General features: G+C 39.6%; 1 protein-coding gene across 1 annotated transcript; it reads right to left on the bottom strand.

The window, feature by feature from the left end:
• Nucleotides 1-6,972: 6,972 nt before the first annotated feature.
• On the bottom strand, nucleotides 6,973-7,752 carry LOC127315879 (protein FAR-RED IMPAIRED RESPONSE 1-like). Its single transcript, XM_051346321.2, has one exon. The coding sequence runs from the start codon at nucleotides 7,750-7,752 to the stop codon at nucleotides 6,973-6,975; it is 780 nt and encodes a 259-aa protein (XP_051202281.2).
• Nucleotides 7,753-11,040: the final 3,288 nt, after the last annotated feature.

Genomic DNA, 11,040 nt, shown 5'->3' with positions numbered 1-11,040 from the left:
CGCTTAGAATCACCACATTGGCAGCTAAATCTTCATTTTGGTATCACTTTATGTTTTGGTAGCAAAAAAACTACCAGATTTTTCGTTGGATTTTTTAAAAAACACTAAACTGCCTCTGATCAAGAATTGACACAGATTGATGGCCAAACTGACAGCGAGACCCACTAACCAGGCCGACGTGGCAGTGCTAGACAGCGCACCGCTTGCCATTTTGCATGTAGGTCCTCAAATTTTGATCGGAAATTACGCACAGACCCCTCACATCCGGCAGTTTTTCAGAAAATATGTTATTTATTTTCCAATCATTCATAAATTTTAAATAAAAAATTAAATGGCAAAAAATTTAATATGAAAAATGCTAAAATGTATGAATATTTCAAATATAAACTTTTTTCAAACCTTCATAACATTTAAATACTAATTCAAATGGAAAAAAAATTAATACCAAATGTGCTCACTTTTTAAATATTTCAGATATAAACTTTTTAAAACCTTCATAACTATTAAATACTAATTCAAATGGAAAACTTTAAATATGAAAAGTGCTCAGAAATATTCTAATACTCCAAATATAAACTTTGTAAAGTTTGAAAATTCATAACTTAAATTATATAACTCCAAATACTATAAATAATATGTTTGAGCACTTTTCATATTAATTTTTTCATTGAATTAGTATTTAAAAGTTACGAAGGTTTGAAAAAAAAAATATTTGAAATATCAAACATTTATGAATGTTTGAAAAATAAATAGCAGGTTTTCTGAAAACTGCTGGCTGTGAGGGAGCCGTGCATAATATGTGATCAAAATTTGAGGACCTACGTGCAAAATGGCAAACAGTGCACTGTCTAGCACTGCCACATCAGCCTGGGTAGTGGGCCACACTATCAGTTTGGCCATTAATTTGTGTCAATTCGTGATCAGGGGCGGTTTAGTGTTTTATGAGAAATTCGACAAAAAATCTGGTAGTTTTGTTGTTCCCGAAACATAAAGTGGTACCAAAATAAAGATTTAGCTACAAATGTGGTGGTTGTATGCTAACAACTCCATTTTAGTTTTTCTTTGAGAAATTCAGCTCACCTACACTCTGTATCTCTCTCCTCGTTCGTGCAAAAATTTCAATGTTTCTTTACACCTATTAGAAAATTGATGAGTTTTTAAGTCTTGTAGAAACTTACATTACACTATTTTGATAAAGAAAATTTAGTAATATTAAATTGATATCAATTATATCCAACCGCTGCAGCGGCATAATGCTCAGAACGAGTCTAAAAATCAAGGATATACACAGCTAGAGAAGAAAGAAAGAAAAAAACTCATCGACGCGATTAAAGACTAGCATCAGCGAGAAACCCACTGCTACAAAGTACTACCAATCTTCTGGCTCATAGTTGCCATGCACACAGCCGCAGTTATATGTTTTTCCTATTGATACGTTTTGAAGATCTGCAATTCGAGGGCTCCTTTGATTCAAAGGATTTGCATAGGAATTGTGTAGGATTTGGTTCCTATGGGAAAATTTCCTATACATGTTGTTTGATTCATAGGAACATATCATATAGGAAAAAATCCTATAGGAATTTTGTAGTGTAATTCCTATAGGAAAAAAGCATTAGCTCATACCTCATGAAAAAATTCCTTTACTACAATCAAACAAACTTCATCTTTCTATATGATTCAATTAGATATGTCATTTCAATCCTATACCTTTCTTATTCCTATGTTTTTACTATCCTTTAAATCAAAGGAGGCCCAAAGAGAGAGTGAGTGTGGCATATATATCTCTGATCATGTTTGAGTTCGCTGGCCGCATATGCACGCAATCACAGGGGTACATGTGTTGGAACGATTCCAACGCTACTAGCGAGTGGTCCATCGGGCAGGGCAGCAGGTCGGCTCGAACGACGAAAGCAGATGCGGCGCCGGCCGGGCTGACAATGACAACGACAACGACAACAAGCGGAGCGTTCGTGCGCTGCTGGGCTGTTGCCAGTCGAGGACCGCGCGCGCGCCGATAGGGCATGGCATGGCAGGGCACGCGCACTAGCTCGTCATCTCACGTCTTCCGCGCCTTTTCAGGCGATCCCCAGGCACTAGTCATGCGCGCTGCGACGGCGTGGCACCGCCGCGGCAGGCGTCGGCACGGACGCGCCGCGCCGAGCAGGACACGCCTCGGAAGAAGCGGCGGCGACAGTACTCTCTACCCGGAGCCCGTGGGCATGCGTCGCACGCACGGCGGCCTAGCTGCTGCCTACGCCCGAAACGACGAGACGCTTGCCGTTGCCGTCGATCGAGACGATAGCCCCCGCCCCCACGGATCTGCCGGAGCCCGGCCGGACGTGGCAATGTGCAAACGGGCCCGTTGGGCTCGCACTGCACGACACGAGAACGAGGCTATAGAGCTCGAAAACTCTAGAAAAAGGCCGGAAGGGAAGAGACTTTCTCCGCGCGCGACACGTGGTTGAACGTGGGGCGCGGAATTTGCCGGTGGACTTCCTCCGCGCTCGACACGTGTTGCTTTCTGGTGATTTTGCGAACCGTCCACTTCTCGTAACGGGTCCGCTTCTCACTTAACGGGTTTACAGGGACCCGTTTCGCGTCTGCCTTTATCTCCGTTTTCTCCCTTATTCTTCTTCTGTCGTCTGGGCTGGTCGTGGGTTCTGGTTCCTTCGGCTGGTCGTCTCGTCGGCGGCGCTGCTATTTTCCCTTCTCCTCCGTTGCTGTCGAGAACCTCTCGCAACTCATCGTCGGCGGACGTTTTTCCTGCTCCAGTGGTAAGCGCTGTCGCGTTTTTCTGCCTGCTTAGGGTTTCTAAGATCTTGGTTTTTCCCTTTGATTCGATTAGATCGAATCAGTATTTTCCCTTTGTATTTCCGGGCTGTGAGTTTTCTGGGGAATTAATGGGAGGGAGGTAGCACTTTCAAATGGAAAATATGCGGAAGGCGGATGCAGATGCGTTTTCTCTCAGTAAAGTCGTTCTTTTTTTCATCGATTTCTTCCGCCTCTTCTTGGTTATACACTTTCTGAGTAACACTAGTTAGGGTTTGCCTTTGTCGGAGTAGCCGTATAATTCCACATTTCGTGGTTACATGCATCTGGATGAGCTGCTGAGTTTCACTATTTAGGGTTTCTTGGTCTTTTTTCTTGACGATTTACCCGCTCTGGATGAGCCGCTGAGTTTCCCGTGTCGTGTTGACATGCAGATTCGATGACTCTGGTGGTTCTTGTGGTTTCTATCTCAGGCATTTTGTTGTACTGTTTGGTCTAGTTTTATCACACATCGTACCTGAACTATTTCTAGGGTTTGTCCAGTGGTTGTTCATAAGATGGTTTTGTACTTCTGTATGTCCACCCGTTTCTGTTTGGTACTTGCTGTCCTTTGTGTCTTGTACTTGTTCGTGTTTGACCTTGGTACTCGTGTGACAATTTGTTCTGTACTTGCGTAGCTTAGTCTATCGTACTTGTGCACGTATATCTCTTGTACTTGTGCACCTATATCTCTTGTACTTGTGCACGTATATCTCTTGTACTTGTGCACCTATATCTCTTGTACTTGTGCACGTATATCTCTTGTACTTGTGCACATATATCTCTTGTACTTGTGCACGTATATCTCTTGTACTTGTGCACCTATATCTCTTGTACTTGTGCACCTATTTGTTGTAGAGTTTAGCGGCAAAGCAAAGGTGCTGCTCTCGTTACACGTCTTCGCCAAAGGCATGCGTGTAAATTATGTTGCTTTCTTTTGGTTTGTTTGGTTGTCGATGTATTTGCGCCAAAGGCGCGTATCGTTTTAGACGTGTAGTGAAGATATGCAATTGCGACGACAAAGGTGGTTTCTCGTTGTAATCTTTTTTTGTTGTCCCGTTTTTTCTAGTTTCAAATTGATAAGCTGCACACATTGTACCTGAACTAATTTTAGTGTTCTCCGTATTGCTTGTTCAAAGTTGGAAAAGATGGCAGATCCATTTTCACTCTCGTCGATATTCCCACCATCTTCGTGAAGCGATCGATCGTCACATCTCAGATATGTTTCCTGGTGAAATGCATAATGATGTAAGGTTTTTTATTATGTCTTTTGATTTTTAATTATTGTGTTATTGTAAATTGCATTCTTAATTGTGTTTTTTATTTACAGTTACGTTCTAAGCTGAAAGAAATGTGGAAGACTATCTTCATTTCGTCGATGATAAGAACGGGACGTGGTCTTGCTGATCAGATGCGTGATATGGTTTCTCTTTTGTCAATTGAGTTGAAGAAGCAGCCATGTGCTTGCAAGAGAAAGGAGCCTGAAACTGGAAATGTTGTTGGAGGTAGTTCTGCGGGCACGTAAGGGTGATGGCAATGCAGACACCGATTCTGATTATTGTCTTGAGGATTGTTGTCTTGAGCGTTCGGGGCCATGTACATGCAAGGGAAAGGAGCCTGAAACTGGAAATGTTGTTGGAGGTAGTTCGTGGCTCAGAGTATGATTCCTATGCAGACGGCGATTCTGATGATTGTCTTGAGCTTAAGGAGCTATCTGGGGAAGAGGAAGTCCCTGTAACTGCTTTGCATAGAATGTTGTTTGCTGATGTACTTGAGGCTCCTAGGAATTACATTGAAGGGTAACCATTGGAATTCAATTTTCCATCTATTTTTCATCTATTTTTGTATATACGGATGTTTATTCTTGTTGTTTTTAACAATTGCAGTTCCGAGAAAATACTTGAAGTTGGTGGTAAGTCCTGTCACCGGCATAGTTTCTACCTTGCTATGAAGGGTGGTGGTTTCATGGATCCTTCTCGTTATGGATGTTTTTCTTAAGTGCGTTGATGATGGTCTTGATTTCTTATTTATTCCGAGCTCTTTGGCGGTACGTCATGTGTATTTGTTTTAGATTTATTTATTTTTTAACTAAATGTTTTTAGCATTTAGTTTTTTAAACATCTTCTTGTTGTTTTTTCCAAAGCATATTCTTGATGTGGATGAGGCTGACCCTATTCATCTTGCTTTGCAAGCTTTGGTGAACATGATCTGAAGTACTATAGTTTGGATAGGGAAGAGGCATGTTTGTCATGTTTTGTTTGGCGCTTATATTTTTTCTACTACAAGTATCGTGGATGCTTTCTTATTTCTCGTGTGATTGTTTAATTTCAAACAGGTCTACATTACTTGTTGCGATTACAGCCATTGGTGGGTTATCTTTGTCGACTTCCATTTCAGGAAATTTAGAGTGTCTAGCTCGCTGGAGTTGACTCGAAGCTCGTATGGCTTCTACTCAAAGAATTGTATGGTTTTCGTTGTAATCTAGCTAATTAAATAATTATTTACACATGACAACAATAACTTTTATTTTTTATTCTTTCAAAGGTAAATCATTTAAGAAACTTTACAGTTATCTTCATGGTGTCGAGAGATTAAATATCTCATCGTTCAAGATAAAAGTTTGTGGCACCCCTTCTTGTTCGTAGTAATCATCTTTCCTTAATGTGAACTATGATTTTATTTTGTTTACCGTGTTTGGATTTAATTGTTTCTTTCTTTTTGACCATTAGGACAAGCGAGGCGTGACTGTGGTATCTATGCAATGAGGTTTATTTGGATATTCAAGGCTAATTTTTACCCAGATGTATTCAAGGTAGGTAGTGTGTTGTGTACATAGTTTTATTCAATAGTATTTAACGCAGTTTTTTAGTACTTGTTCGCTGTATAAATAGTACATGTCAATGGTTGTTTTTAGTACTTGTGCATCTTTTTGTTTAGTAGTTGTGTACTTTTTCGTTTGGAGCTTGAGAATTCTTGTTGAAGATCATTAACCATTGTGTTGTTTCGTGTTTTTCAGCCGACATCGAAAGTTTTCGACAGCTTCTTCGCGGAATGATGCTCACTTATGATTCTCCTGATTATTTGGCAAGTTTCGTTCATGAACAGATTGAAGAATTCGAAGTAAGAACTGTTTTACAATGGTTATCCTTTTTTCGTCCAAAGTGAAGTCAATGAAGTGAACTTGATTGTACAAAATAAGGAAATGAAGTACATAATAACGTTACATATTCATTCCATTGTCTCAGTATCATATATTCTAAATATTCATGTGGCTTCCTCCTTGAGTGATTCCTACTTTTGTTGCTCTCCTTTTGATATCCTTTGTTCATCGTCGACGTCTGCCAAATAAATATATTTTAAATTTATGTTAATTTGTAGGGAAAAGCAGATTATTTGCATCGTGAGGTTTTCATCATGGCAAAGAAACTTCATGGGCACACTTACCTTGTTAATGTGTTTTCTGTACCAAATACTAGATATTCCAAGTTGCATCTTATTCTTCCGTTGTGGTAGTACATACCGTAAGTGTTTCCCTGGTTGTGTTGTTCTCTCTCGTTGTGTTACTATCGTTATTTGTGTGTCTCGTTGCTTGATTGATTCGTGCTGTATTGCTTGTATATCTTTCCCGTGATGCTTGCTTCATCGCTGCTGCTGCTTGTGTCACTTGCTGTGCCGCCTCTCGCTGCAATTTTTGCTTTCAGTTCTCCACATCCTGTTTTGTTGTGACCTGATTTCTTGCAAGATCCGCATTTTATTTGTCTAGTTTTCTGTCTTTTTTTTTGAACCTGGCATCATTCTCGTCCCCTCTTTTTGTTCCTCTCTTCTCGTCGGACATTGGTGGGTCACGCAATGTTTCGTTGCTACCTGCTTCTTCGTCATGAAGTTTTTTAGCTCCTTCATCTTCTCTTATTGCTGCCAGCACTTTTGTTTCCATATCACGCATACACTGAATCATGACATTGTATGCTTTGTCATTTGGGCACGCTTTGTTGCAAAGTTCTGCCATATGGCTCATCACACCGGCAAACTTTAGTGTTTCGTCTCCGCAAGAAGCATCTGCGACATTTCCTAATGTTGCGAGTTCCATGTCTATGTCTTTTCTCCATCTTTTAATCACAAAACTCTCTGGCAAATCATTGATCTCCATGTGAACCATTGCTTTTATTACATGGCAGCAATGTATACCATCCCTCTGCATCTTTTTGCAGGAACACATGAAGTTTTTTTTTCATCGTCAAATGTGACGTCAAACAACTCCCTTTTGAATTCCATGTGGTTGTAGAATTTCACTATTCTTTTCAGCCGCAGGTGGCGACCAGGTTCAAGTGATCCATCTACCTTGAATGCCGTGTTGTTTGTGATCTCAATCTGGAACTTCTCGAATATGTCATTTGTGAATTGTTCAAGAGCTTGCTTCTCAAACGGATGTCTTGTTACTAATTTTGCTGTTTTCAGTGTTGATGTGAGCTTCTTCTTGTCCAGGGCAGATAAGCACTTGTCTTGTATTACCTCATATTGTTCAAGGAACATTGTTATCGTGTCTGTGTGCTGGCTATAGCATTTCCACATGTTATTTGTGCTCTCGCTCCTTCCTGTGCTTGATGAGAATGGGAAAAATTTATCCATGAAGTATGCTGGTACCCACCTGTGTCTTATCCTGAATAACTTGCTTAGGTGTTCTTCTCCGCTAGCATTGTAATCCTCTATCACTTTATTCCATCCCATTTCGAACTCAGCTGGTGTGAATGCGTTCTTTGCAATGTACATTAGCATTTCCGACAGCCCTGTATTTTTTGCAAAGAAGGTGCTCTCTTTCTGGCTCATCTTGGTCACGATGTGGTAGTAGCAGTTCAGTGGTGTTGTGGACTTTAGAACTGTTTTTATTGCTTTCTTCATTGCCTTGTCCTGGTCTGTTATTATTGTCTTTGGTTCTTTTCCACCCATGGCCTCGAACAAATGTTTCCAAGACCCATATAAATGTATCTCGTTGTTTGATCCTTTAGCAGAAAGCAACGGCAAACAAGATCATGGAGCCGTGATTGTTCACCCCAACTATAGGAACAAATGGTAAGCCATACTTATTTGTGCTGAAAGTTGTGTCGAAAGATATGTAGTCACCGAACAGCTTGTAGTTCATTACGCACATTGCGTCCATCCAAAACAGGCTCCGAACTCTTTTCTCGCTGTCTATTTCCATGGCATGATAGAAACCAGGTACTGTTTTCTGGAGTGTCTTGAAGCGTTCCAGGCACTTCTGGATGTCATGGTCCTTCTCTATTTGTTGTTGTTGACTCTTTATGTTGCTTAGATCAACAGCATCGAAGGGTATTCCACGGAATTTCCCTCTGATCGACCGGAAGATTAACATCATCTTCCTTGGTGGCAGACGTCCCATCTGTAGTAGATGAATTAATCTCCTGTCGAGATCAGTCATCCTTTTGTGACAGTGTGCAAACCTAATGAGATAGTCTGTTGGTTCCAGCGGGTGGTTGTGTTCTAAGTGAACCTTCTTGATGTACCAGTATCCATCAAATTGTTTTACAATTATCTGTGCTTTACAGTCAGTCTTCAGTAGTATGTTTGTTCTCCTGTGCGACGATGGTTCGGCATCTGTGTTTGTGCATCCTTCCTTGTTACATGCAAACGTTTGCATGTAAATTTCTCCGTTTTTTCCTGATCTCTTGCTGCTGAACTTCTTCACTGCAAATCCTTCCTTTCTTGCATACAGAGCGTATCTGTAGAATGCATCGTCTCTTGTTTTGAAACGTTCACCTTCCTTTGGTGTAGCTGCACTGATAATCTCTTCAACTGCTGGGTAGTCATCTGTGCTGAACATCTTGTCCATTTCCTCTTCCATCTTTGTTGGAGGATGTGGATTTATTTCTGGATCATCATCCTTCAGTTCTTCTTTTGTTTCTTGTTTGGTAGCTTGTTCCTCCGAGGGCGAGTTTGAATCTCCTGTGCTGTGTTTCTGCGATGATGAATAAGCTTCTTTTTGATTTGTTTCCTTTGAGGCACTTGTTTCTTCGTCTGTACTTCCCATTTCTCTGTATTCCTTAATTCATAACATTCATATTGTGCATCAGTTTTTGTAAGATGGTGTTCCAGATGTTTAGATATTTTAATGTTTATTTCCACATATAACAAAGTGTGTACTGTTTTTGAAATCAAAAGTACGTACCTGCTGATCGATGATTTTGTTTCCCGATGTTTCTGTACATGTGTATGCTTCATATGTTTGCTGTAAATTAAAGGTATACAATTTTTTTTAATGCATTATTTTATATGTAATTTGTAATTATAAATACATACATGTAGTTACTACCTTTGCATTGCTTGTTGTGCTATCACTGGAGTTGGTGTTGGCCGTGGCAAACTTCATTTCCTGCAAATAAGTAAACCAAGTAAACTTTGTGTTAGATTCCTGGTTTACTGATGTTTCTCCATAATGCATAATCATCATTTATCTTGTATAAATTCTTGAATTGTACCTTGATAATTTTTTCTGGTATTGGTTGCTTGTGTGTTTTCCCCGTCATTCTGTTTGTCTCATATAGCATAGCCGCTGCTTGGTCTTGCCTCGGTTGTCAGACCTCCTGTAAATTGGATATAAATTATTTTTGTGAGGCTATTTTTTAATCACAGATACTTTTCTGGTCATTTCGAGAATTGTTGATTAACTGTAATCTACATGCCTTCTTGATGTCTTCTTTGTTTTGTTGAGATTGTTGTTGGGAGCTGTCGTGCTTGTCTACTAGCTTGATCTGTGTGTGGTTGTTGTCGTTGTTGTCGTCAGACATATCATCGCTGCCGATTTCTTTGAATAAACCCTGGGAAATGGATAAATAATTGTCAGTATTTATCCTAAAAATGTTTTTGATTATGTACTTTGCTTGTGTAATATTTGTTACTTACCTCATAACTTGATGATTGTCTTTGCATGTATTTTTCCGCTGGTGCAGCTGAGCTGCTCTGGCTGCTTGTTGCTGACACATAATTATGCTTTCCTTTTTCTTCGTGATGCTTTTGTCTCAAATTGGTGCCATTGGCATCCTGTAAGAATATTGACAGTCAATAATATTACCATCTCAGAAAAATAATCAATTTTAAGTATATTCGTTAAATTGATTCAATAAAATCTAGTAGTGAATTTTTGGTGCCATGTCTTGTAATTAATTTTACCAACCTTCGTTGTGAACTTTTGCGATTGATTTGATTTGATGTTGCTTGGAAGCAGGGAAGGATGCTCTCTTGAACAAGCGTAGGAGGGCGCATACTGATTGATTTTCTCAGAGGTTAGCAATTTTTTTTCCTTCGTCTCTCTATCCAATTCCATTGTCGAGCTGTTGCTGGAAGCTTCTTCCTTCTTTACTTCTATTAGAGATCGTTTAAGGTGAGCACACTGCACTCTGTACTGTGACTCAGCTTGTTTAAGTTTATTTTGTTGCATTTTCTCCCTTTTATTCCTCCACGTGTGTATTCTTGCCTGAAAAAAAAAATTGAATAAAAATTATTTTGTACATGCATGTCAAAAACAAAAGAAATATAGTTTATGTTGTGTACATTTTAAATAAAGATATATGATAACATTACAAAATAAACCACAATAAAGTTATATTATAGGCATAGTACTAGTACTTGTGTACCTGTCGACATGAGGAAGCTGTTATTGCCTGGAACTGTTTTAATGCTTCTTAATACTATGGGTTAGTACTCTTTGAACAACATAGGCATCCTAATACTGTTGCTTTTGTTTGACAGCATGGAAATTGTTTTTCCTTGCAAATGTTACTAGTACTTCTTGATATGAACAGTTAGTTTTTCCTGATCATTGTAAGCACGAGACTGGTAGTTCTGTACTTGCTACACTCGTTAGTCTGTTTTCTCCATGCAGTGTTACTAGTATTTGTTAGTATGGTGATTTAGTACTTCCCGACACCACAAAGTTTAGCACTATATCATAACGGGAAGGTGCTTGTAAGTAGAGTATATTTCGGTAAGTTTTACCATTTTTGCAACTTTTGCCATCTGTTCTGCGGTTAGTGGTATCTTGACTCCAGGAGGCAGCTTGTTCAACCACAATATTGGTTGTTCTTCATCCTTGTTCTGTTGTGCCCATGTTTCATCCATCTTCTCTGATGTCTCTCTTTTTTTCTTCTCCAGCTCTCGCACGAGTATGAAGTGTTCAAGTCCATGAGTATGAAGAGCAAGCGTGGAAGGTTGAGAAGTTAG

This window comes from Lolium perenne, chromosome 7 (genome assembly GCF_019359855.2).
Source record: "Lolium perenne isolate Kyuss_39 chromosome 7, Kyuss_2.0, whole genome shotgun sequence".
In the NCBI taxonomy this organism is placed as follows: Eukaryota; Viridiplantae; Streptophyta; class Magnoliopsida; order Poales; family Poaceae; genus Lolium; species Lolium perenne.
The sequence above is the reverse complement of the archived record's forward strand: the minus strand, read 5'-3'. Positions and strand labels throughout refer to the sequence as shown.

Bases quoted from the DNA above. Each gene is read 5' to 3' on its own strand.
- LOC127315879 (XM_051346321.2), bottom strand. From the start codon at position 7,752: ATGGGTGGAAAAGAACCAAAGACAATAATAACAGACCAGGACAAGGCA.